At 38.6% G+C, this 27,364-nt stretch overlaps 2 protein-coding genes across 2 annotated transcripts in view; both read left to right on the top strand.

The window, feature by feature from the left end:
• The first annotated feature begins 843 nt into the window (after window positions 1-843).
• On the top strand, window positions 844-16,411 carry LOC107593942 (pleckstrin homology domain-containing family M member 2-like). The gene is made up of 23 exons (XM_016283844.1): window positions 844-964; window positions 1,941-2,047; window positions 2,144-2,253; window positions 2,315-2,331; window positions 2,968-3,142; window positions 3,548-3,607; window positions 5,841-6,114; window positions 6,811-7,569; window positions 7,684-7,753; window positions 8,865-8,955; window positions 9,047-9,115; window positions 9,194-9,311; window positions 9,426-9,495; window positions 10,603-10,693; window positions 10,785-10,849; window positions 11,719-11,807; window positions 11,895-12,027; window positions 12,735-12,925; window positions 13,017-13,082; window positions 13,208-13,367; window positions 13,940-14,119; window positions 14,354-14,470; window positions 15,283-16,411. Exons 1-23 carry the CDS (start codon window positions 905-907, stop codon window positions 15,418-15,420), a joined length of 3,210 nt encoding a protein of 1,069 aa, XP_016139330.1. The 5' UTR covers window positions 844-904; the 3' UTR covers window positions 15,421-16,411.
• Window positions 16,412-18,485: 2,074 nt separating this feature from the next.
• LOC107593934 (anoctamin-7-like) overlaps window positions 18,486-27,364 on the top strand; it is a 30,169-nt gene continuing 21,290 nt past the window's right edge. The window contains exons 1-16 of the mRNA XM_016283834.1: window positions 18,486-19,080; window positions 20,531-20,648; window positions 20,734-20,927; window positions 21,014-21,121; window positions 21,234-21,370; window positions 21,458-21,515; window positions 22,410-22,520; window positions 22,615-22,780; window positions 23,077-23,167; window positions 23,683-23,779; window positions 24,044-24,187; window positions 24,707-24,844; window positions 24,968-25,066; window positions 25,190-25,292; window positions 25,567-25,678; window positions 25,766-25,820. Coding sequence (XP_016139320.1) covers window positions 18,949-19,080; window positions 20,531-20,648; window positions 20,734-20,927; window positions 21,014-21,121; window positions 21,234-21,370; window positions 21,458-21,515; window positions 22,410-22,520; window positions 22,615-22,780; window positions 23,077-23,167; window positions 23,683-23,779; window positions 24,044-24,187; window positions 24,707-24,844; window positions 24,968-25,066; window positions 25,190-25,292; window positions 25,567-25,678; window positions 25,766-25,820 — 1,863 coding nt within the window. The 5' untranslated portion in view covers window positions 18,486-18,948. The remainder of the gene's footprint in view (window positions 19,081-20,530; window positions 20,649-20,733; window positions 20,928-21,013; window positions 21,122-21,233; window positions 21,371-21,457; window positions 21,516-22,409; window positions 22,521-22,614; window positions 22,781-23,076; window positions 23,168-23,682; window positions 23,780-24,043; window positions 24,188-24,706; window positions 24,845-24,967; window positions 25,067-25,189; window positions 25,293-25,566; window positions 25,679-25,765; window positions 25,821-27,364) is intronic.

A 27,364-nucleotide genomic window follows, 5' to 3' on the forward strand; every position in this document is an offset into this window, starting at 1 on the left:
AAAGTCGATTTTCTCAATATTTAGATTTTTTTGCACCCTTAGATTCCAGATTTTCAAATAGTTGTATCTCGGCCAAATATTGCCCTATCCTAACAAACCATATATCAATGGAAAGTTTATTTATTCAGCTTTCAGATAATGTATAAATTTCAATTTTGAAAAATTGACACTTAAGACTGGTTTTGTGGACCAGGGTCACACATTATATATTTATTTATATATATTTTACTTTTATCTTACTGACCCCAACATTTTGAACAGAAGTGTACATCATTTGCACCCTTTTTCCTACTGTATACAGTGTACATTTAGTACCTCAAGTTCACCTTCACGTGTTATTTGCAAGAGCAATTTTCTTCAGTTTTTTGTTATGTGCATGCTTTATTACAGACAAGGACTGAAAAACAAAAATCTAGATAGTCCTGCCTTGGATAAAGGTCTAGGACAGACAGATTTATTGGAGGCTAACTGTTAAATGTAGATTTAATTTCAAATAGTCATTTCATATATATATATATATTTATATATTTTTTTAATCAACGCAATAAGTAACTTTGAAGACTGATTTTTTTTCATTCGATTCGTTCAAAACAGACGTGAGAATACGCGCTCGACGAATGACGTAGAATTAAACCGACAACCAGTTGTAGTCCTTAGACTTGCTAGCAACTTTTTTTTTTTTTTTTTTTTTTAAATAATGTTTGATGTGTGATTGTGTGTAATTTACGTTGTAGAACAAAACTTGAAAGTCTCCTCGAGTAATGTTAACCACAGAGCTTATGGCAGAAACCCGTGGCGGGTTGGCCTACAAATTGACGTCATCACTGAGCAGCTCGTGGCCTGTGAACACAAGCGCGAGTCGACAGCGCGCGTCAGCTGACGTCCGCGGGGAGAGCAGCCAGACATGGATCAACTCAAAGTCAAAGACAGGATCCTCGAAAACATCTCTCTCTCCGTCAAGAAGGTAAGAATCCTCTATACATGCAGCGAGGATAAATACAGACCTTCTCTAGTTCATAATTTGAAGGATAGTTTGAGGTTTTCGTGGTTTACGCTATCAAAATAGTTGTCCCCCTAGTTTATAATTCCAAGGATAGTTTGAGGTTTTTGCGGTTTACGATATCAAAACAGCTGGGCCTCCCCCCCCTCCTGCTGTGCTTTGAAGACAAACGCCTTGACATCTTAAGAAATAACATCCAGTGTTTCCTTATAAGTCAAGATTTAATAAATACCAGGTTAGACAGAGAGCTGTCAGTGCACTATATTGAGTTATTCTAGGTTATATTGTGCACTTATAGCGTATTAATACCGGTTTATCAGTAAAATAATATAAAAAAGAAAAAGTAATTTTAGGCATGAGTCAAGTAAACACCGTTTACTGCATCATGGACACGTCAAACAGTGACATGATGCACCCGTAAACAAGTCCTGTTATCAAATGAGATCCTATTAATAGAGCAAACAGAGCTTGCTACTTATTTTATGGGGCCATCCCAGGACATCCTGTCTTAGTATGCTATTTTTGTTCTGCAGTAACTTACTGAATCTTTGCTGTTTGCAACGTTAGAATGTTTGTTCTTTCTTTCTTTCTTTCTTGGTATGTCTTTTGCTGCTGTGTTATTCTGAATATTAGCAGCTTGCACACCCTGAAATCGTTTGACTTAATCATTCAGATTTTAGCCTTTCAGGTGCTTGGCATTAGTACGTTCTCATGGTTTTATGATGGACTTATACACCAAGAAGCTCTGCTTTCATCAGTGAATCACAGAACTGTGAATTCTGAAAATGCATTTCTCATCAGAGGTTGTTCATCTAGAATGAAAAGGATTGCTTGGAATGTCGTGGCTGTGTGCATGTCAGAAATTTACCAGACATTTTTTCTTTCACATTCAAGTGATTTGTTTTTTTTTTTTTAATATTTTTTAACATTTAATCCGCAGTTGCAGAGTTACTTTGCCGCCTGTGAGGATGAGACGCCAGCCATCAGGAATCACGACCGGGTTCTTCAGCGGTTGTGTGAACACCTGGATCATGCTCTGCTTTATGGGTTAGCCGAATTGCACCAGAACCTTTCAAAACCAAAACTCTTTTTAAGTAGACATTTGTAGGCTCACCGAACTTCTCTTTTCTCTACATCTCGAAGGCTGCAGGACATCTCATCGGGTTATTGGGTACTCGTATTACACTTCACACGACGAGAGGCTGTCCAACAGATAGATGAGCTCCAGCACATAGCTACCAATCTTGGCCGAAGTAAGATCAAACCTTTACCACCTATGATGACTTGTTGATGTGCTTTATAATTGTTGAAAAGTACAGAACCATTCAAAAGTTTGGAGATGGTAAGATTTGTAATGTTACAAAAATGTATATTTCAAAAGTGCTGTTCTTTTTGAACTTTCCATTTATCAAAGAATCCTGAAAAATAGTTTCACAGTTTCAGCAAAAATATTAAGCAGCACAACTGTTTTCAATATTGATAATACGAATTGTTTATTGTGCAGCAAATCAGCATATTAGTGCTGGAACATGCTGTTTGTTGTCAGATTGTGTTTCCTGCTATTGCACCTGTGGCAGTGTGTGGCAGCTGGTTTGCATGTTAGCTGCTTCCAAAGCTTTACATTCTGTGGCAAATATTCTTAAAGGGGTCATATGATGTGATTTAAAATTTTTCCTTTCTCTTTGGAGTGTTACAAGATCTTGGTGCATAAAGGAGATCTGTAAAGTTGCAAACTATGTTTGAATAATAATTATAAAATAACAAGCAAAACTATTTAAAATAGTTTTAGATGGAGTATCGAATGCCATATACACTTACCAAACATATTTATATCAACTACTCACTTATAATATCAAAATTCTGCTTTTACATTACTACATTTTGTACTGTTCTATATCTTCCATGACTGAAGATTTCAATATTTCCACTGCCTAGTGCCTAATACTTAATTTTTTAATTGGTGACAGGACGTGCCATATCTGGATGTTGCTCCTTACATGCCAGAATACTACAAACCCCATAATCTGTTGGATTTTGAGGAGAGGTTGCCAAGCTCTGATAGCCTGTCTCTGCACTCTTTCACATCCCTTACCTCCACTAACCTTGAGTGGGACGACAGTGCTATTGCCCCATCCAGTGAAGGTGAGCTGCTTGGCTTCAATTCACCATTTTTTTTTCTCTACCTCTCTGTCTGTTACTATTCCAACTTCTGTCTTATTTTCACACTTTTGGATATTATTTTTCACTTTTATTCTTTCTTTTACATGTTAGCATATTTAAATATAATTGATTATTCTGTACCAAGATGATGGTAATCTTTGTTAAATATTGTTTATCTAAAAGATAATGACCCTTCATGATCACACATTAATGCTTTTCATTTCATTCAGTGACACATTTCACAGCTCATTATGTCCCAGTGTCTCTTTTAGTTCCTCATATGCCAAGTTTCACTTTCACTTTATATCTCTTTCAGTTTCTGTTCTTCTTTCATTCCCCTCATCCTTCTTTCCTGCCTATTGATGAATCTTATTTCTCCTTTTTTAGATTATGATTTTGGTGACATCTTCCCTGTGTTGCAGTCATTGCCAAGTGCAGACTGGGAAGGTGGGACATGGTTATTTCCCCCCTCCCCAATCTAACATTCGCAACCCCAACCAATCCATTGGTACAATTTAACCTACTAACCAGCATTGCGTGGTCATTTCACTCTGTGCATGTTTGTTTAATGCACAGAAGCTGTTATAGGCAGTGTGCTTTTGATGATTTCATAGATGGGTTACTGGTGGCCATGGCCTGTATTAGACTAAACAGAACCAAACCCTCTGCTGATGGGATGATACTAAAACATACACCGTGCCTGATGCTGCTGGAACATGCTGTTTGTTGTCAGATTGTGTTTCCTGCTATTGCACCTGTGGCAGTGTGTGGCAGCTGGTTTGCATGTTAGCTGCTTCCAAAGCTTTACATTCTGTGGCAAATATTCTTAAAGGGGTCATATGATGTGATTTAAAATTTTTCCTTTCTCTTTGGAGTGTTACAAGATCTTGGTGCATAAAGGAGATCTGTAAAGTTGCAAAGACTAAAGTCTCAAATCCAAAGAGATATTCTTTATAAAAGTTAAGAGTCAGCCACACCTACCTAAAACGACTCGTTCTAACACGCTGTAGTATTGTTGCTGCCGCCATGTCGTGAAGACGCTGTGTGTTTTGTTGTGAAAGCGAAACTACTTTGTTTGGCCTTTCAAAAAGAGGACGATATCCGTGCTGGTCGCTGAGGAAATACATCAAGTTCGCGCTGTGGATCGGCTTTCACCGTGGACAATGCGGAGTCATCCTTCGTCGAATCCGCCGGCCGCGCTGTTCTCAATCCCGCCGGCCGCCGCTCACTCTAGGCGGACGTGTGTGACGCTGTGTGTTTCGTTGTGAAAGCGAAACTACTTAGTTTGGCCTTCCAAAATAGGACACGACTAGAAATCAGTGGTTAAGTTGTATTTACAACACTGTTCCAGAACACTTCAACCCAAATATTCAGACGTGTGCAGCACATTTTATGGAGGACAAGGACTGTTTCCTGATCCTGGTAAAGTAGACTACAATGCTGGTGTTCTGACAAATAATGCTGACTCGCAGCCTGTAAGTACGTTTTCATATTTAAAGGATTTGCCACTGACGAATCAAACGTGAGTTGAGCAGTGTAGAGTAGCGCTTGTTGTTTGTCATTTCTCCAATCACAAATGCAGACATGGTTTTATTTTTACGCAGCGCGATGCAACGCGTAAAAAGACCGTATAAGTCATTATAATCCGTAATTATGTCCCCACTGGATGCAACAAATGCCTAGTTTATAATGGGTTTTAATGTTTTTGTCTCGTCGCTCCGGCCGGACAGGGCATCACAGCATGGTAAGGGGTGTAACATTTCCATCACATGCTTGAGGTATTTGGCCAAGCACAATGCACTGGATAGCTGGCCAATAAGAGCACACCTCGCTTTTCAGACCGACGAGCTTTGTAAAAATAGACGCGTTTCAGAAAGGCGGGGCATAGAGGAGAAACAATAATGTACAATATGTGGAAAATAATGTGTTTTTTGAACCTTAAACCGCATAAACACATTTCATTACACCAAATACACAAAATAATGTTCTTTTTAGCAACAGCATACGACCCCTTTAATTTATTGATTATGAAATGCTGACCATAATAATCAAATTGGAGTCTTTTAAATATAGACTTTTTTTTTTTTGCTTGTATGATATTAAATTATTCTTTGTAGGTTTGACAAAAGTAATGGTTTAACTTTTGAGATTAATGTTATTTAATTCAGATACAACACTTACAGTATTTAATGAAGCAATTATTATGTTTCATTTTCTTTCTAAAAAACGGTCAGAACCATTGCAAGAGCATATGCTTCTGTCATCAATACTACAGTATTGTCACTATACTGCTTAAAGGTTTGGGCTCACTAAGATTTGTTTAAAAGAGAATTTTATTCAGCAAAAATTTATTAAATTGATTAATAGTGACAATAAAGGTATTCATAATGTTACAAAATGTTCTAATTTAAATAAATGCTGTTGTTTTGAACTTCATTAATGAATAAGGAAATAAAAAATAAATAGATTGCCCTGTTTGTGATTTGTCAGAATTTCAGATACATAAAAGAATGAGATGGAAGTAGCTAGAAGGCTAAGTTTGTGTTGCAAAACGGCTTATGTGTGTTGTATGTCTCTGAATCATTTGTCATGATTCAGTATCAGCCTAATACTCCTACAATGAGCTCCTAATACCTGCATGTCTCTGGTGTTTTCCCTTCTTGCTCTCGTTTTCTGACAGAGGGAGACTTGACAGATCCAGTCAGTGGGCCCCGCTCCTCTTTAGGATCGGACCCTCAGACTGTTGTCAGTGACTGCGTTGTATTGAGGCCCGCTGCAGGCACCATCAGGACCACATCTCTGTCACAAAGCCCTACGTTTCGGCACAATCCCTTCATTGAGGACTCGGACACTAACACTTCAGCTGACGTCACCCCAGTGCACATGCCTAGCCGTCATGCTTCCAAAACAGGAGAAGATGCTGAGATCACCAACACTGAGCTGGAAGTCATTAGGTGTGTCTTGAGCATTCGATCTAATGGTCTAGGATTGTAGTAGCATATCAGTCACACATTATTAGTTGAAATGGTGAAGTGTATAATTTGTGTGTGTGTGTGTGTGTGTGTGTGTGTGTGTGTGTGTGTGTTACAATACTTCTCTTTCAGTTTATAGGTCAACTTCTCAAAGACTAAATGCTGGCATTTAAAAAAAAAAAAAAAAACAAGAAGCAGTTTGAGATGTCAGTTTGTAGCTCAACCAGTGGTGTGAGCTTATCTAAACTAATAAAATCTGTAATACTTGGAAAAAGCCATCTGCTAGCATTCCCTTTTATCTTTATGGCAGTTTCATGGGTAGCACATCCTGGAGGAAGTCTAGTTTATGGTTTAAGAGCCCTCCAAAACAAACAGTCAATGGCAAAACATCTTTACATTACAAAACATTTAATAAAATATATTTACAATTTTGTATGTTGCTTGAAAAAAATGTATTTAATCAGAATGAAACGGATACTTTTGAATGGCCATCAATGGAAAAAGACTTATGCAATACTATTTGGTCCCTCTAGTCCCTCTATGACCCACTTGACCTTCCAGCTCCACTTAAATATAATGTTCTTGTTTATTATTTCGCAATGACATAATGCTGCATAGTTTTAACATTGGGTATATACATTTTTTTTTTCTGTTTGGTTTTCCTTTGTTGTGCTACAGAATGGCAAGGCGCAGAAGACCTGGTAAGAAACGAAGGGGAAGAGGGTTGACAGACTCTGTGAGCAGCGAGCAGAATGTCACCTCTCCAGACACAGTTGACACTGAGGAATGCCTTCAGATTGTAGTTGAGAGAGACATTGTAGTAGACCATATTAATATGGACTGTCGGGGTCCTATGGAGGGGCCAATTGGTCCTGGCTCAGAGTCTGTGAGGAATGGGAGACAAAAAGGAGAAGATGAAGACCCAGAGGCAGGGCTGAGGCTCCCTGAAATGACGGACACTTCTATGGACAGTGTGGGCGAACCCCTCCGTGACATCATGGACAGACTGAACGGTTCTTTGGATGGGGAAAGCTGGCAGCGAAGTGAAGGTGAGGAGGAAGAGGATGGAACTCGCGCTAGTCACGATGGACTCCCCCATCAGCGGCCCTTTCGAGAGGACTCGGGTGGTAAACCTCCAGACCCAAGCCGTAGCTTCCTGCAGGCCCCCCTTTCACCTGCGAACTTCTACTGCTTTACCTCCCAGAGTCCAGACCTTGCTGCCTCGTGTGGTGGGCACAATGACTCTGCAGGGAATGGCGAGTCGCAGGATGTTCCTGTTAGCGATGAAGATGAGGGAAAAGCAGAAACACCAGCTGCAGGGCAGGATCCCTCCATCCCCATAGAGACGTCAGCTGAGGAGGAACGGAGTAAAGAAGAAGAAAAGCAGGAGGAAGATAAAGACCACACAATACAGAGCTCTCATGCTGCAGAGTTTAAGTGAGATTGTAAACTGATTGTAATCAGTGACTAATTAGGTTTGAAATGGCTCTATTGACGCAATATGTGATTTATTAAGAGGTTACGGTATTTGTTTTTTTGTTTGTTGTACAGGGTGGATAACAATCACCTTCTGCTGCTCATGATTCACGTTTTCAGGGAGAATGAAGAACAGCTCTTTAAGGTGAAACTCTGCTTGATTTAACACAACTGAATGGATAACTTTGTATTTACAGTTTTACATTGTGTCCATGCTGCAGCATACCCATTTATCGTACCATTTTATTACCCAATCACTCAAACCACATTCAGAGGTGATCAGAAGTGACCACATCGCGTTTGTAGTTCAGATCCTGATGTATTCCTGACAACATTGAAAGTCTGCCTACTGTTCCAAAACAAATGCTATACTTATTTTGAGCTATTTTTAATGCAAGTCAGATGGGAAAATCAAGAGGTCACATACTGATTTTTTTTTATGTTAGGGGTCTGCAAGATTAAAAAAAAATTTTTTTTAAAGTGTCTTGTGCTCACTAAGGATGCATTTATTTGATCAAAAATACAGTAAAAAAAACTAATATTGTGAAAAATTTATTATTACAATATAAAATAATTGTCTATTTTAATAAAATCTTTAAATGTAATTTATTCCTGTGATGGCAAAGCTGAATTTTCAGCAGCCATAACTCCAGTCTTCAGTGTCACATGATCCTTCAGAAATCATTCTAATATGCTGATTTGGTGCTCAAGAAGCATTTCTTATCAATGTTGAAAAAAGTTGTGCTGCTTAATATTTTTATGGAAATCGTGAAAGATTTTTTTTCTCAGGATTCATTGATGATCAAATAATTATTTATTTGAAATGGAGCCCTTTTGTAACGTTGTCAATGTCTTTACTGTCACTTTTCATGAATTTAATGCATCCTATCTAAAAAAAAAAGTAAAAATAAAAACAAATAAAAAATCTTACTCACCCTAAACCAGGGATCCTCAAATCTGGCCCGCGAGATTCACTTCCCTGCAGAGTTTAGCTCTAACCCTAATCAAACATACCTGAGCATGCTAACCAATGTCTTCAGGATCATTAGAAAATCATAGGTAGGGGAGTTTGGTCAGGGTTGGAGCTAAACTCTGCAGCGCATTGGCCCTCCAGGGCATGATTTGAGGAACCTTGCCCTAAACATTTCAGTTATCCTGTACATATAACGGCTCTGGCTCCGGGAATGTGGTTGGGAACCCCTGTTGTAAACCAGTGTTACCTATTGATTGGTTTGCAGTTTTACATGTAATTTCAGATGGTGAGGATGAGCACAGGCCACATGGAAGGAGATTTGCAGCCTCTGTATCTGCTGTTGACGGACTGCTACATTTACCTCTTGCGAAAAGGTCAGCAAACCTTTATTGGAAGAGCAGAACATTGTTATATGTCTACAAAAACGCTTGTTTGCATTTGTTGTTGTGTCCCATTGATTTTCAGGGGCAGCAGAGAAGCCTTATAAGGTTGAGGAGGCGGTATCTTATAACGAGCTGGACTACATCTCTGTGCGTAAACAACCTGAAGCCTAAATTATCAGTTTGACATGCTGCAGAGAGATTAAAGCCCTTGTTTGTGCCTTAGCTGCAGGGCAGGATCCCTCCATCCCCATAGAGACGTCAGCTGAGGAGGAACGGAGTAAAGAAGAAGAAAAGCAGGAGGAAGATAAAGACCACACAATACAGAGCTCTCATGCTGCAGAGTTTAAGTGAGATTGTAAACTGATTGTAATCAGTGACTAATTAGGTTTGAAATGGCTCTATTGACGCAATATGTGATTTATTAAGAGGTTACGGTATTTGTTTTTTTGTTTGTTGTACAGGGTGGATAACAATCACCTTCTGCTGCTCATGATTCACGTTTTCAGGGAGAATGAAGAACAGCTCTTTAAGGTGAAACTCTGCTTGATTTAACACAACTGAATGGATAACTTTGTATTTACAGTTTTACATTGTGTCCATGCTGCAGCATACCCATTTATCGTACCATTTTATTACCCAATCACTCAAACCACATTCAGAGGTGATCAGAAGTGACCACATCGCGTTTGTAGTTCAGATCCTGATGTATTCCTGACAACATTGAAAGTCTGCCTACTGTTCCAAAACAAATGCTATACTTATTTTGAGCTATTTTTAATGCAAGTCAGATGGGAAAATCAAGAGGTCACATACTGATTTTTTTTTATGTTAGGGGTCTGCAAGATTTAAAAAAAACATTTAAGTGTCTTGTGCTCACTAAGGATGCATTTATTTGATCAAAAATACAGTAAAAAAAACTAATATTGTGAAAAATTTATTATTACAATATAAAATAATTGTCTATTTTAATAAAATCTTTAAATGTAATTTATTCCTGTGATGGCAAAGCTGAATTTTCAGCAGCCATAACTCCAGTCTTCAGTGTCACATGATCCTTCAGAAATCATTCTAATATGCTGATTTGGTGCTCAAGAAGCATTTCTTATCAATGTTGAAAAAAGTTGTGCTGCTTAATATTTTTATGGAAATCGTGAAAGATTTTTTTTCTCAGGATTCATTGATGATCAAATAATTATTTATTTGAAATGGAGCCCTTTTGTAACGTTGTCAATGTCTTTACTGTCACTTTTCATGAATTTAATGCATCCTATCTAAAAAAAAAAGTAAAAATAAAAACAAATAAAAAATCTTACTCACCCTAAACCAGGGATCCTCAAATCTGGCCCGCGAGATTCACTTCCCTGCAGAGTTTAGCTCTAACCCTAATCAAACATACCTGAGCATGCTAACCAATGTCTTCAGGATCATTAGAAAATCATAGGTAGGGGAGTTTGGTCAGGGTTGGAGCTAAACTCTGCAGCGCATTGGCCCTCCAGGGCATGATTTGAGGAACCTTGCCCTAAACATTTCAGTTATCCTGTACATATAACGGCTCTGGCTCCGGGAATGTGGTTGGGAACCCCTGTTGTAAACCAGTGTTACCTATTGATTGGTTTGCAGTTTTACATGTAATTTCAGATGGTGAGGATGAGCACAGGCCACATGGAAGGAGATTTGCAGCCTCTGTATCTGCTGTTGACGGACTGCTACATTTACCTCTTGCGAAAAGGTCAGCAAACCTTTAGTGGAAGAGCAGAACATTGTTATACGTCTACAAAAATGCTTGTTTGCATTTGTTGTTGTGTCCCATTGATTTTCAGGGGCAGCAGAGAAGCCTTATAAGGTTGAGGAGGCGGTATCTTATAACGAGCTGGACTACATCTCTGTGCGTAAACAACCTGAAGCCTAAATTATCAGTTTGACATGCTGCAGAGAGATTAAAGCCCTTGTTTGTGCTTTAGGTGGGACTTCACCAGCAGACTATCACATTTATTTGAAATGGAGCCCTTTTGTAACGTTGTCAATGTCTTTACTGTCACTTTTCATGAATTTAATGCATCCTATCTAAAAAAAAAAGTAAAAATAAAAACAAATAAAAAATCGTACTCACCCTAAACCAGGGATCCTCAAATCTGGCCCGCGAGATTCACTTCCCTGCAGAGTTTAGCTCTAACCCTAATCAAACATACCTGAGCATGCTAACCAATGTCTTCAGGATCATTAGAAAATCATAGGTAGGGGAGTTTGGTCAGGGTTGGAGCTAAACTCTGCAGCGCATTGGCCCTCCAGGGCATGATTTGAGGAACCTTGCCCTAAACATTTCAGTTATCCTGTACATATAACGGCTCTGGCTCCGGGAATGTGGTTGGGAACCCCTGTTGTAAACCAGTGTTACCTATTGATTGGTTTGCAGTTTTACATGTAATTTCAGATGGTGAGGATGAGCACAGGCCACATGGAAGGAGATTTGCAGCCTCTGTATCTGCTGTTGACGGACTGCTACATTTACCTCTTGCGAAAAGGTCAGCAAACCTTTATTGGAAGAGCAGAACATTGTTATATGTCTACAAAAACGCTTGTTTGCATTTGTTGTTGTGTCCCATTGATTTTCAGGGGCAGCAGAGAAGCCTTATAAGGTTGAGGAGGCGGTATCTTATAACGAGCTGGACTACATCTCTGTGAGTAAACCACCTGAAGCCTAAATGATCAGTTTGACTTGCTGCAGAGAGATTAAAGCCCTTGTTTGTGCTTTAGGTGGGACTTCACCAGCAGACTATCACTCTAGTGTGCACTAATAGAAGACGGCAGTTCCTTTTGGACACAGCTGACTCATCTCTGACTGTGTAAGTTTTTTTAAATTAAAGGGTATCCCCATGAAGTTGATTAGTATGCATGTCTTTGAAGAGGATCTGTTCATGTTCTCTCCCCAGATGGTTCCTGACAGTGCTGAAAGCAGCCTTGGAAAAGGGCTGTAGAGAGCCTCTCTACCCCTCTGTTCTCACTGACGCCACCATGGAGAAACTTGCTCTTTCTAAGTTTGTATGCCAAGAGACTCACTGTGAGGTAAATGGGGGAGATCTATTACCCTAAATAATTCACAAGAGTCGGGCAGACAGTGGCTCACTTTGATAATCTTAGTACTTCATGTGGACTCTTTCTAAAATGCATTTACAATTAAAACATTTACATTGATTATACAGTTTAGACCAGTGGTTCTCAACCAGGGGGCCTCAGCAAACTTCCAAGGGGGGGTGCAGGATGACTTAAAATTATTACAATTAATAGATTATTATTAATACAATTAATATGAATTATATAGTTAATACATTAAAATAATTATAAAGGTATAATTAAATAATTGTGAATATTTATGTTTATCGCCCTCAATAAGTATTTTCTTTTTTCCAGTTTTTTCTGTTTACTAATAAACTAATTCACAACAAGCAGCTTTGTAATAATTATAGCAAATATTTTGGACTAATAATATGATTTTAAAGTAGGCACAGTGCTTACAGGATTATTATTCTTATACAATATATTAACCCTTTTATGCATAAATTATGAATTTATCATATCAAAGAGAAAAATAATTTGGCATCTCACACTAAACTTTATAAAAAATGTCTCAAAAAAATCTCAAGACCTCCGTTTCTGTTCAATAAACCTGTTTTGAAATGGACATTACAAAAGTACTTGGTGCATCGAGTAGTCAATTAAATGCACATGCTAGGACTTGTGTTATTGACATTGTGCTAACTGTGTTTGTGTAGTTACCTGAGATGAGCATCTGCCTGTATTCTCTGGTTCACTGGGAGGACCCAATGGATGCAGCAGTGGCTTCATCAACATCTCCGTTCGGCTCCAGAGAATCCAGTAGCACTAAAGAGGGGGCACTGTTGTACCGGGCCGGGAGCACTTATTTGGGGAAGGAAGTGTGGAAAAGCTGTTACTTGGTTCTCAGGTATAAAAGGGTTTGGTGCTTTAAGCTATTCAACAGTGTTTGAGCAAGCTGTTCGTGTGTCCTGAATCTAAATGTACTGTTCACTTGGCAGCAACGGCATCCTGTATCAGTATGCAGAGAGAACAGATATTACACCTTTGATGTCTGTGACCATGGGGTAAGCTGTTGTTCCAGTTCATAGTTTACACTCTTAGCAATGTAAAATAAATGTTCTTTTCAATATGAAAGATGCCCACTTATAAACATTTGCTGTATATTTGCATGTGATTGTGTTTGTTATAGGGGAGGGCACTGTGGAGGCTGTAGGCGTTCAAACAGCTTAGAGAAGCCTCATGCTTTTCAAGTGATTCTGACTGAACATCCTCCATTAGTGCTCAGTGCAGAAAACGAACTGGAAATGGCCGACTGGATGCAGCTGCTCTGCCAGTCTGTCTCTAAAGGGGTAAGCTGCAATCATGCACACATTAACCTTTTTTTTTTTTACTGGATGCATTTCAGCTAGTTCTTGCAAAACAAGATCTCTACAGTTTTTGGGTAGTGTGACTAAATGCACCATTTCAGATTTTCCATTCAAATCTACTATATTTTTCCGAGCTGGTGGCGTGTTCGCAAAATGTGGGAGTGTGCATTTTAAATGCTTTTAGAGTCGCCACATGACAATGTGTTGTTCCTCATTAGTTCCAGACATGCCAACATTTGCATTTTATGGATGAAATACACTATACAGCATTTAAATTCTGAACAACTTTTAAAACCGTAACAAACGGCATTATGAGTACACGTCATACACTACGTGATTTTCTGTCAACTCAAATCTGCAGACTGGCTCTGACTAGTATTGACTCTTCTGGACTGTAAAGTGGGGCAAAAATCTGAGCAAAATTTGTCTAGTGTATTCCAGCCTATAGTGGATGCTGTAGATATTGTTTTCTTAGTATAGCCTGTCCAGAATTAATCAGAATGTTCCACAGATTCCCCAGATGTTGACCACTATTCTTTATTCTTGTTTCTCAGATTATTCCACAGGGAGTAGCTCCTGCACCCTGTATTCCATGTTGCCTTGTACTCACAGACAGGAAGTTGCTCACATGTCACCAAGATTGCCAGACCAGTTTTTTCCGTTCTCTAGGAGGGGCTGATCTGAACGATGTCACAGCTGTTTGCCTAGAAGAGGATAAAGAATACTGTGTCATTGTAAGAGTTAATTCAGATTGTTGTGTGTCAGATGTCTCTGTGAACAGATGTTTGCTGTTTATAGTTTCACATCTACAAATAAACTCCTCACATTTAGGGTGTTCCTTGGTTTTTTTTTTCTGGAAATGTGTGCTTGTTATTATGAATCACATTAGTTTAATAAATGCAGAAGCTTTACTTGGTGATTGTTTTTTTTGTTTTTAAACATGCACTAATCACACTTTCTGTCTGAAGGAATTTGCAGAAGATCGTGCTCAGTTTCTCCCACCCTGGGTTTTGTATTTTAGCGGATGTGAGGAGCGAGATCGGCTACTAGGAGAGTTGAGTAAAGCTTGGGCTGCTGTTTACCAGGTGAAGAAAACACTTTTTATAGCCAGCAAATCATGACTTCTGAATGGCATATGTAGTTTTAAATTTAAGAAAGGAGGCCTTCATCCTTATGTTTGCTGTACTTCATCTCTACTCTTATATGCGAAAGATGCTTTTGTTGGACTGTATTCCCATAATGGATTTGTAATCGAACAGTAAAATCTTTTATGTTACAAAAGATTTTTATTACAGAGAAATTCTGTTCTTTTGAACTGACATACAAACTTAGAAAGAGTAAGTTTCTCCATGGTGGTGTCAGTGAGAACAGAGGGGTTGAGAGGCTCCCTACAGCCCTTTTCCAAGGCCACCTTCATCACAGTCAGAAACCAGCCGAGGAGAGAACATGAAAGACATGCTTACTAAACAACCTCATGGGGATACACTTTATTAAAAAAAAAACGTACACAGTTAGAGATGAGTTGGCTGTGTCCAACAGGATCTGCCATCTTCTGAATTAATCAAATATTCCTGTAAAAAAATGTATCTCCAAAATTTTAAGTAGCCCAGCTATCAACATTGCTAATAATAAGAAATGTTTCTTAAGCACCAAATCAGCATATTAGAATGATTTCTGAAAGATGACGTGGCATTTAAGTTACTGCTAAAATTCAGCTTTTCCATCACAGGAATAAATTACTATTTTGTATTTTAATATATTTTAAAATGTAATTTAGCAATATTACTGTATTTATGATCAATATATGCAACCTTGGTGAGCGTAAGAAATGTTTTATCAACATTCTTATTAATATTATTTATTTATTTACAGTATAAATTTCTACATGTGTGTCCAGGTAAGCCTACCGCGTAAGCCAGTTTCAGACCTATCAGTGCAGAAGAGGTGTAGGGAAGCGCTGGAGCTGATGAAGAGTGCATGGCAGAGGAGTGACAGCCTACACCGAGGTCGATCAGAGAGAGAACCATGGTGCTGACGACCTGTCCATCACTACAGTGAGCCCAGGATTAAATAAGACTGCATGGAGAAGTCAGCTCACCAGCAAACCTACTGTTTACGTAGGTACAAGCAGTCACTGTGAGCTCTCCAGACCAGAGACGATATTGAATAACATGGGCTCATATGATATTTATCTACCTGTAATGAGGCCTGACCTTGTTTACACTTGCCTTGCACAAATATTTAAGGAGTTAAGATTAAGGCTTTGGCTTTTACTAGTGGAAGTCTACAACAGGAAATCAAAAAAACAAGAGATCTAGCAGTTCTCTTCCATTACATGTGATCAGACTATATAGAGTGTAAATAGTAATAACTCAAAAGCTCTTTTAAAAAATTTTTTTTTTTATAAAACCTTCCCTCCTTGAATAAAGTCTATGGACGGATACTGTACATCATGCCTGTACTATATAAAGAGGTACAAACTGCTTTGTGAGCACTTGCGAAAGATAATTTTAGTTATGTATACACCTTTGGTATTAGCTGGCTGCTTTAAGTTAACTATTTGAAAGTATAACCATTTGCATGGCAGCTTGGCACAGACACTCAAAACATACAGAGAGAGAAAAGGAGGGAATTGGTCCGGCTTTCATTTAGATATCTAATATCAGTCAGCACTGCTAACAGTGATGGCATGGTACCAGCATGTAATTGCTGTTGTTATATTGGAATGAAGTAATTTGTTAGGATCAGGTATTGAAATACTGTAATAAGGGACATACAATTCTAAAATATCATTAGTTGAAGATATTAAGGCTCTTGCAACTGAAATGACAGTTTAGAAGTGAAGGAGTTGGTTACAGAAGAATTGCACGTTCATTTAAAAAAAATTTTTTTTTAACTTTTGTTAAAAGATAGGTTTGAGGGTTTTTATTTTTTTAATGGCTATAAAATGATTTCCGATCATACGTAAGCATTCGCAAATTTTTCGGTTTTAAGAAAAGTGCAAGAAAAGGTTTAAAACAAAACAAAACACTGATCATCCATATCTGTGTTTTAGCTTAAATATCAAATGCATTCCCAGTTCCTCGCTCATTGGTACATTAGGTATAATATACCATTTCCAGTGAAACACTGTAAAATTGTTTTAAGAATGTAGAGTGGTTTTAAAGAAAGCAGACTTGAGTAAACTTGAGTAATGTGGATCTTTGACAGACCGTGATGAATGGAAGCAGAATCTCAGGTATGTTGAAGTTTGTTCCAGTCAACAGTAACTTTAAATAATACATGGCTGGACATTGATGGAATACAGTTGTTCATGAACAATTTAAATGTGGTTTTAGTTTTTTTTTTAAAAATGTTTTTAATTTTTGTTTTAAATGGGAGTGACCTACAGTAGTCGATTATGTTGTTCTAACATTCTAATGTCTCAGATACACTAAATGCTGCATGTACATTTTTGAAGATGTCAATATGATAACAAATATAAATAAAAATGACTTTAAATCGTGAAAAGTTATGAATAATAACCTAATATTCGCAGTTGTAATGACACTGACTTTGAAAGGGGTAAAAACTGTGAATCTTTTTAAAACAGAATATTGTATAGAAGAACAAGATGCTCAGAAAAATAAAGATAAATACAAAAATTATACAAACAATCCCAATAGTGGCATTTAAATAGACAATTTAAAACAGATGTTAAAGGGATAGTTCACCCCAAAATGAAAATTGTCATAATTTACTCACTACCAAAACAAAAAGATATTTTGAAGAATGTTGGTAGCCAAACAGTGGCTGATTGACTTTCATAGTATTTTTTTTTTTACTATGGAAGTCATTGGCTACCAGCAACTGTTTGGTTACCAACTTTCTTCGAAATAAATTATTTTGTGTTAAACAGAAGAAAAAAACTAATACAGGTTTGAAACAACTTGAGGGTGTGTAAATGTTGAAATATGAAAATGCTGAAATGTCCATTTAACAAATTACTACTTAGTAGGTTAACTAGAAACAATAACCCAAAGACTTAATGGTGCAATCTAATGGTATTGAACTTGACCAAGTACTCCTATTTTTGGTGACATTATTGCACATAGGTGTAAGCATTTAATTTAAACCAAAATTGAACAAATTACATCACTGCTATTGAACTAAAGTCCTCTTGTAGTTTCTTGTATGAGTTTTTTTAATTGTTATGATATATTCTGTATATATTGGGCCCATATTTCCAATTATATTTTTGCTTTCCTCATGTATAGGGGTGGATTTCTGCAGTCAGGTGGCATTGCTTCTTTTCCAGTTATCCTTGCCTCTCTACTCCTGCGGTTCAATGAAAAGAAGGTGCTCAAACCCTCCTCCCTCTCACTTTAACTGCCCAACCCCTTCTCTTTATTTCTCTCCTCCCTCTGTCTGCACTGCTGCAGTAACATCAAAATATTAACGCACCTCTGAGATTGGGGGGATGGGATAGGGGACATATAAAGCAAAAAGGATCACATGGTACATACAGAGATTTTTTTTTTGAGACCGTGAAAAGTCATTTGTACTCAATGTTTGTCTCACAAATGCGTTTGAATAGTGAGAAATATGAGCTATTTGTGGCTCTCAGCCAAGCATGCGTTTAAGACTGACCCAGAAGTCTGCAAATACCATTCAAACGGCTAATGGCAGACTTTAATTGCTGTTAAGTACTAATGATTAGTACAAGATGTAAATATACAAAATGCAAATAATGGCAATGCAACTAAAGCAATGTAAAGCCTACAGCAGAATTCCTCTCTGACTCAGCCAATTTGTTCAGGCCAATTCCTAACTTTCAGGTGGCAATGATTCAATATCCAATGCAACGTTTTACCTCTTTGCACTGAAGGTTTTTGAACTGTGATGGTCCATCCTTTCAATAGGTCATGTACCTCTTTAGGCAATAAGATTTATGCTCCTTAAACACACAGTTTAGTGCATCTATAGTTTATCTGAGACCGGATTTATGTGTAATTCGAATGCATTAAAAATTGGATCTTCACCTCAAGAGACTCGGATGAATAGTGATTTAAGTGAATGTCTACCTGAACATGACACTGTGTTTTGCAGAGTATAATCTTTCTTTAACAGGAAACAGGATATATGCATTCTTTTTGTAAAGTGTGTTTACTTGGGTTTTTCCTTGCTGAAGATGAAAGTATAGGCTCGTATGCCAGAGGATTTACGGTAAGTGTCCCTCTAGAGTGCTGAGGAGACAGTGGGATGCAGTGAATGAGAGGGAGGGAGAGTGCAGAGATGCTGCAGAACCACTTCTGCCCTTGTTTAGTCTTATCCGCATATAGAGGCACTTAGTGCATTTCCTCTGTCTCCTCTCCTGCAGCTCTTCTTTGGGGGAGGAATGCACTTACACTTTTATCACAAATTTAATTTGTGCATAATTTATTGGACGCTGATGTTCTGCAGGAGTGCCTGGACTGGAACGTGGGACTGTGTACATAGATCAGTTGTACTGAAGCACTGAATGGGAGTTAAACGACCTAGTCTCTTCTAGCTTCACCTCAGCGTTTGATTCTAGCTGTCTATCATGCTGAAGAAGAGGAACCCTGAGGTGCTGATGGACCGGGAGGTTCTGCTGGATCTGGACTACTGCGGCGACACTCATGGTCCAGAGAGTTATGGAAGCCTGCAAAATGGGGGCTTCATCCCTCCCAGATATGTGAGTGTACTGATCTGTGTTGAACAGCATTATGTACTGATGCATATGTTTTGAGATGCATTTGTTCATCAAAACAAGAGTTCTAGTTGATGTGTGTAGCAATATCATCAAAGCCATTGCAGAGCTGTTCGGTTGTGTGCTAAAATGGCTAATTAGCACATGACTTTGCTGTTAGGCAACCTGGTGGTTTCTTAGAGTGTTTTGTTATGTTAATACAGTATTTATAAAGGATGTATTAAAATATTTTTGCTAATGGGTTCATTGTTTTTACCTGTCGCATTTCAATAAAACATTCAGTACAGTTGTAATTGTTGTCAGATTGTCATTTACAATAGCTGGTTCCAGACCTTGAATTTGATTGGCCAAGCAGCAGTCCAACTGCTGGACTTTTCACTGTTTGCTTGTCTGTGTTTGTGCATTCTAGACAGACTGTTACATCATTACACCAGGAGGTGGTAACAAGTGACAGCCTTTATTAATGACTCATTTAAATCATTCACTCAACCTATTCCTTCAAAAACACTGATTCGTTTCTTTCTTTTGATTTTTTTCACATTACACAACTAATTATCGTCACTGATGTTATTTCCAGTCAGAACAAATAGGCCGAGATATTTAATGCTATCCACAAACTACTAGCCCTGATTTTACACTCGCCGACAGTTAATGGGAGTTCGCCACCAACTACATGATTACAGCCCAACAGTCAAAGGAATAGTTCACCCAAAAGTGAAATATTGCTGAAATTGTACTCACCCTCAGGCCATCCACAATATAGATGCGTTTGTTTCTTCATCAGAACTGATTTGGAGGAATTCAGCATTACATCACTTGCTCATCAGTGGATCCTCTGCAGTGAATGGGTGCCATCAAAATGAGAGTCCAAACAGCTGATAAAAACATCACATCAATTAACTGAAGCACAAAGCATGTTTTTAATAAATTCATCTTTAAGATGTTTTTAACTTCAAACAGTTGTTTCTGGTTAAAATATGAGTCCTCTATCCATAATATTGCTTTCTCCAATGAGAAAGTCATCTCATCTGAATCAGGGGAGAAATATGCACAGATCACTGTTTACAAGCAAAAACAGACCCACAAATGTGTTGGTGGATTTAGATGTGAGAGGAGAACAGGGGATGGACTTTTTCACTGGATGAAGCATTATTATGACTAATGGACTTATGGAGATATTGGAACCTAAATTCTGACGGCATCCATTCACAGCAGATGATCCATAGGTGAGCAAGTGATGTAATGCTGAATTTCTCCGTGAATGTACAACATGCTGAGTTTCGATGAACATACAAGGGTAAGGCTGAATACATTTTCATAAAATTTTCATTTTTGGGTGAACTATTCTTTAATGGTTCATGTGATTGCTAATGGTGTGATTGCTAATGATCGTACTGGTATGCGTTGCTTAAATATATTAATGTTGTCAAAATAGTTGACCACTGCGGCTAATGATGAGGATGATGACCCCATATATGTTTATTGTGAGCGGACCTCAAGCCCACCTGTTCAGCCCCCAGGCAACTACTTCAGAGACGGCCAAACAAAAATAGGTAAGGGTTTGATGAAAGCGCTATAAATACACCAACTGCATTGCTGCATAAGTAGTCATATTAAGCCTATTTGTTCTGGCCTCAGACTTTGTCCTGGTGTGGGAGGTGAAGGTGCGTCGTAAGCGTCGAAGTCGGGGACAGTCGCAAGGACAGGCGGCAGAGGATGCAGTAGAAGCAGCACAGGAGGACAGCAGGTCAGAGAGAAGAAAAGCGCAGCTGGCCCAATGGAGGGACAAATTCATCCAGAACCTCCAGAGTGCTGGACTGTTGATGGAAAAGGTTAAGCTATTAGGTTAATTTCCTCAGTGCAGTGCCATTTATGGTACTTGCTATGGTGTTGCTAATGGTTTTCTCTTTATTATCAGGAAGAATCATCCAGTGTAAAGAAGACTGTACACTATCTGAAGCTCCATGCTCCATGGGATGTGTTGGTGTACTACGCTGAGGAGTTATGTCTTAGGGCACCTCTGCAGGTTATTGTCATGTTTTCAAGTTCACCTCCCCAACGCAAATACAGAGGGCTTAAAATAACACTAGAATCAAGTGAATTGAGCTCTGAAATGAGTTGTATGTGTTCATTGATAGGTACAGCCACACCCAGACTACAACACCTCTGCTCGAGTTCTTCAGAAGCTCTGGGTGCCGAACATCATGAAAGACTCAGTCCCCAACCGTCCTGTGGACTACTACACATGTGCCTTCCGCAAGTCCAAAATGGAAAAGTTACGCTTTTTTTCTACAAGTGTACAAGATGATCATCTACTTGCAGAAACAGATTTGTAAATATAGACATTTACTTCGACTTTCAGGTTTCTGGGCTCTGATGACCGTGAAAACTACTTCACCAACACACAAAGACACCGCATTGTGAGTGTGCAATAAACAGCCACAAGAAAAGCAGAATTGGGTTTCACATATGTGATAGTGTAATAAATTATTACATACTCTAATATTCAGATTTTTGGGGTCAGTATGTTTTTTTTTGTTTTCCTTTGTTTTTGTAATAAGTCTCTTTTGCTCACCAAGTTTTCTTTCTTAATATTTAATTTTTTTTATTTATTAATGTGATGGCACAGCTGAATTTTCAACAGTCATTACTTCAGTCTTCAGTGTCACATGATCCTTTAGAAATCATTCTAACATACTGATTTGATGCTCAAGCAACATTTATTGATATTATTATTATTCAATATTGAAAACAGTTGTGAAAAGTGACGTGTAGCCAAGTATGGTGTCCCATACTCAGAATTTGTGCTCTGCATTTAACCCATCCAAGTGCGCACACACACACACATTTTTGCTGCGGCACCAGGGGAGCAGTTGGGGCTTCAGTGTCTCACCTCAGTTGTGGTATTGAGGGTGGAAGGGAGCGCTGGTCATTCACTCCCCCCACCTACAATCCCTGCTGGTACTGAGACTCGAACCTGCGACCTTTGGGTTACAAGTCCGACTCTAACCATTAGGTCACAACTGCCCCACGACGTATTGTGGTACTTTTGGTATTTTTGAGGAAACCTTGATATTTTTCAGGATTCTTTGATGAATAGAACATTCAAAAGAACAGCATTTATTTGAAATAGATTTTTTTTAACAGTGTAAAAGTCTTTATTGTGACTTTTGATCAATTTAATACATCATTGATGTATAAAAGTGTTGATTTCTTAAAATCGTACTGACTTTTGAATGGCAGTGTAATGTATATGATGGTGTATTAAATTATTTCAGGTGTATGATAATTGCTTACACCTGTGTTCATTGCAGGTGTATGAAATCTTAGCAAGGACTGTGTATGGCAGGAGGAAGCGTGCAGAAGTTGGAGTCGCCCGTCTGCTGAATGAGGGGGCTTTTACGGGTGCATTCCCTCTGCACGAGGTTCGGCACAAGACACCATATACTGCCATGCGTTTCAATCGTGTCTTATTGAAAGTACAGCTTGATACTCAGTCAGCTTTTTTCTTTTTTTAAGGGCCCTTTTGAGCTCCCAAGTTGTGACATCCAGCCTGATCAGTTGAACAAGAGGCAGGTACTGTACCACTATTGGTCCAACTGGTTAAAATGGTATAAGTACCAGCCTCTGGATCACATCCGTGAATACTTTGGAGAGAAGATTGCGCTTTATTTTGCATGGTTGGGTGAGTAGGCACCATAGATTCTATTCATATTTGCATATTTTGGTTGTGGTATCTTGGCATTGCAGTAATGCGTAATGCATATTACTAATGTACTTTTTATACATTAATATAATATTATTTTATTTATTATTGTTATTATATATTTGTTATTAAATTAAATGAAAGTAAATTATATTATATTTTTCGAAAACCCACAGCTTTGGCATTGATAGTGTCGCAAACCACAAAAACAAGTACTGTCAATATATTACCAATAATTATAATAACCAATAATGACCAAATTCTTTTGCTCACAGGATTTTACACAGCCTGGCTCTTGCCTGCTGCATTGGTTGGGACGTGTGTCTTTGTTTTGGGTATTTTGACAATGGGATCCAATACCCCAGCGTAAGTGTCTCCCGTATTATCGATTAACAGTGTTTCAGCTGCTGCACTGAACTTCTTTCAGCTCTACATGACTCACACATTTGGCACTCCTCTAAGCTATTTTGCTACTAACAGAAATAATGTCATATCAATGGGCTTTATGACCTTTATTTGTTACTATAGCAACTGTTGACCCGCATGTACTTGAAGGACTAATAGCGATGAGTTGGAAATATTTGCTGCAGTTTACACCTCAGAATAAGCAAGCAAAATAATTTTGAGAATCAGAGAGCAAGAGCAAAAATTAGGAGCACTGTATGTGTATCTATATGCTAGATACACTCATTTGTACACTCTACCTCCTTGGTCTATTAATCTTAACATTAAACTAAACTATTGCTTCTAGTAACCGCACTCTTACTGCATTCCTGCCAGATTTCTAATATTTCCTTTTGTTTGATCAACACAGTTTTACCAGGACAACATACTTCATTTTAGCTCTAGCATTGTTGCCTGTTTCCATTTACCATCTACAGGAAGGAAATCTGTGAGAGTGGAGGACTTTATCTAATGTGTCCTCTGTGTGAAACCTGTAAACCCTGGAATATATCAGACATCTGTCCCATGGCCAAGGTAATCATCTCTGGCTAAAAACCTTCGTTTGGGTTGGGTACTCTATGTGAAAGACACCATATTCTAGCATTCAATATGTTTGTTTAGTTTATGAAGATGTGTATAGAGTATACTGTATACTGACTTCTTTATGTAATATATAGTTGTTTTATGTTGTGTCTTTTTTGGAACGTAGTCTGGTTGCCAATAGTAAAAAAAAAAACAGAAACACTTGGAAATATAGTACTTCCTGCTTGCTCGTGCTTATTCTCAACTCTTCTTAAGGTGGGTTACCTGTTTGATCATCCCGGCACTGTCTTCTTCAGTGTGTTCATGTCTTTGTGGGCTGTCACGTTCCTGGAATACTGGAAACGCAAGAATGCCACTCTCGCTCACCACTGGGACTGCATGGATTTCCATGAAGAGGAGGTTTGACGTGCACTACATTTTCCTAATCAGTATTTTTGCTTCTTTTTTTGTTTTTACATTTAAAAAAATATCTAAACATTATGGAAGCCCTGATGGGCAAGTTTTTTTTTGGTTTGTTTTATATGTGGAAAACAATCTGAAGTGAAAGAGGTTTTTTTTTTTGTTTGTTTGTTTTGTTTTTTGTTGGACTAATAGCGATAAAAAAAAACTTGCCCATCGGGGCTTCCATAATGTTTAGATATTTTTTTAAATGTAAAAACAAAAAAAGAAGCAAAAATACTGATATTTACTATTAAAAAAACAGGACAAAAATATTAAGAAAAATAGTTTTATTTTTAAAATGATTCTTTACAATGTGATTAGTTTTTTGCCCTTTTTCATGTTACACACAACAGAAAAGAAGGCACTGTCCTTACTTTAAGAAAAAAAATGTTTTTAATCATTCCTAACATTGATGATTTTATTAGATTGGTAATGTATACATGTGTTTTTTTTTTTTTTTTTTTTTTAAATGTTCAGGAACCACCACGTCCTGAGTTTGCTGCCATGGCCCCTGCGATGGAGGAAAACCCAGTTACAGGAGTAAAAGAACCCTACTTCCCTGAAAAAGCGCGGATTTCACGCATGCTGACTGGCTCTATGGTCATTGTTATAATGGTGAGACCCACTGGAGTTGTCAGAGGTTTAATGGAGCTATAAAAATTTAATTGGCCAGTTAGAAGGGATATGTCATAATTGTCACCTAAATTAGTTCCTCTTTTTCTCAACTTGTTTTCCCAGCTGTGTGTAGTGATGATCTTCTTGGTCACAGTGATCATATACCGCAGTATAGTGAGTGTAATGATGTTTGAAACTGGGAGTTCTGTTCTGCGTACTCAGGTGGGCACCCCATCGATCTGCATTAACTAAAATATGAGATAACTTACTGTACTGCACCATTTCATTAATTTCCTCTGCACCTGCAGTAGCTCTTGAACTCTGCACAAACATTTTTTCTTCCAGGCTGGGAATATTGCCAATATCTCCAGCAGTTTGGTGAACCTGGCTTTGATCTTGCTGATGGGGCAGGTCTACACAGCGCTGGCAGAACAGCTCACTAAATGGGGTAGGCTTTCAGCACACATCAGACCCCATAAAGCAACACATGCCCAGGCCTTTAAATCAAATAAGGCCAGTGCTGCCATTTTCTGTGGTTTAGGGTAATGAACCTGCCCATCCACACTTGCTTTGAGAATCAATAAGCCATTAGGACTCTAGTCCTTAGTCCTACTCTCTGAGGCAGTTACAATAAAGCTCTGAGACTCACACATACCATCAAATAAGTCTCATTTATCTTGTTTCCGCAAATATGGATCTTCCTGAAACAATTTTCCCTACAGAAATGCACAGGACACAGACACAATATGAAGATGCCTTTACATTCAAAGTCTTCATCTTCCAATTTGTCAACTTTTACTCGTCGCCCTTCTATGTAGCCTTCTTCAAGGGCAGGTAACATTTAAATTAGCCTAGCAGAACAAAGTAGTCTTTTGTGCAATCATTTTCCAGATCAAAGCTTTCATTGCTCTTTTATTGCAGATTTGTGGGCTATCCTGGTCATTATGGCACACTGTTTGGGATGCGGAATGAGGATGTGAGTGCTTTGCCTTTAGTTTTATGATTACAGTTTAGTGGTCATTAGCCAACAATATTTTGTAAAAAGATTAGAAATCATAGTCATGTATTACTGACAGCCTTATAATAAAGACAAAACATGTAGCTTTTTCAAAACTGTATAATGTACACTACTTTTGAGAAGTTTGTGGTCAGTAATATATATACAGTGGGTACGGAAAGTATTCAGACCCCCTTAAATTTTTCACTCTTTGTTATATTGCAGCCATTTGCTAAAATCATTTAAGTTAATTTTTTTCCTCATTAATGTACACACAGCACCCCATATTGACAGAAAAACACAGAATTGTTGACATTTTTGCAGATTTATTAAAAAAGAAAAACTGAAATATCACATGGTCCTAAGTATTCAGACCCTTTGCTCAGTATTTAGTAGAAGCACCCTTTTGATCGAATACAGCCATGAGTCTTTTTGGGAAAGAGGCAACAAGTTTTTCACACCTGGATTTGAGGATCCTCTGCCATTCCTCCTTGCAGATCCTCTCCAGTTCTGTCAGGTTGGATGGTAAACGTTGGTGGACAGCCATTTTTAGGTCTCTCCAGAGATGCTCAATTGGGTTTAAGTCAGGGCTCTGGCTGGGCCATTCAAGAACAGTCACAGAGTTGTTGTGAAGCCACTCCTTCGTTATTTTAGCGGTGTGCTTAGGGTCATTGTCTTGTTGGAAGGTAAACCTTCAGCCCAGTCTGAGGTCCTGAGCACTCTGGAGAAAGTTTTCGTCCAGGATAACCCTGTACTTGGCCGCATTCATCTTTCCCTCAATTGCAACCAGTCGTCCTGTCCCTGCAGCTGAAAAACACCCCCACAGCATGATGCTGCCACCACCATGCTTCACTGTTGGGACTGTATTGGACAGGTGATGAGCAGTGCCTGGTTTTCTCCACACATACCGCTTAGAATTAAGGCCAAAAAGTTATATCTTGGTCTCATCAGACCAGAGAATCTTATTCAGGGGTTTTTTAGCAAACTCCATGCGGGCTTTCATGTGTCTTGCACTGAGGAGAGGCTTCCGTCGGGCCACTCTGCCATAAAGCCCCGACTGGTGGAGGGCTGCAGTGATGGTTGACTTTCTACAACTTTCTCCCATCTCCCAACTGCATCTCTGGAGCTCAGCCACAGTGATCTTTGGGTTCTTCTTTACCTCTCTCACCAAGGCTCTTCGCCCCCGATAGCTCAGTTTGGCCGGACGGCCAGCTCTAGGAAGGGTTCTGGTCATCCCAAACGTCTTCCATTTAAGGAATGGAGGCCACTGTGCTCTTGGGAACCTTAAGTGCAGCAGAAATTTTTTGTAACCTTGGCCAGATCTGTGCCTTGCCACAATTCTGTCTCTGAGCTCTTCAGGCAGTTCCTTTGACCTCATAATTCTCATTTGCTCTGACATGCACTGTGAGCAGTAAGGTCTTATATAAGCTGTGTCTCATTTAGAAGGCTGCGTCCTCCGGAGGTCGCATTCGAAGGCTGCATACGTCATCGAGGCTGTCTCATTTCAGAAAAGCAAGTAGGAC

Source organism: Sinocyclocheilus grahami, unplaced genomic scaffold (assembly GCF_001515645.1).
Source record: "Sinocyclocheilus grahami isolate Dianchi unplaced genomic scaffold, SAMN03320097.WGS_v1.1 scaffold177.1, whole genome shotgun sequence".
Classification (NCBI taxonomy): domain Eukaryota; kingdom Metazoa; phylum Chordata; class Actinopteri; order Cypriniformes; family Cyprinidae; genus Sinocyclocheilus; species Sinocyclocheilus grahami.

Excerpts from the sequence above, each read along its gene's own strand:
- LOC107593942 (XM_016283844.1), top strand. The coding sequence starts at position 905 with ATGGATCAACTCAAAGTCAAAGACAGGATCCTCGAAAACATCTCTCTC. Across the intron at positions 965-1,940 it reads TCTCTCTCTCCGTCAAGAAG|TTGCAGAGTTACTTTGCCGC; the intron begins GTAAGAATCCTC and ends TTTAATCCGCAG. Across the intron at positions 13,083-13,207 it reads TTGATGTCTGTGACCATGGG|GGGAGGGCACTGTGGAGGCT; the intron begins GTAAGCTGTTGT and ends TGTTTGTTATAG.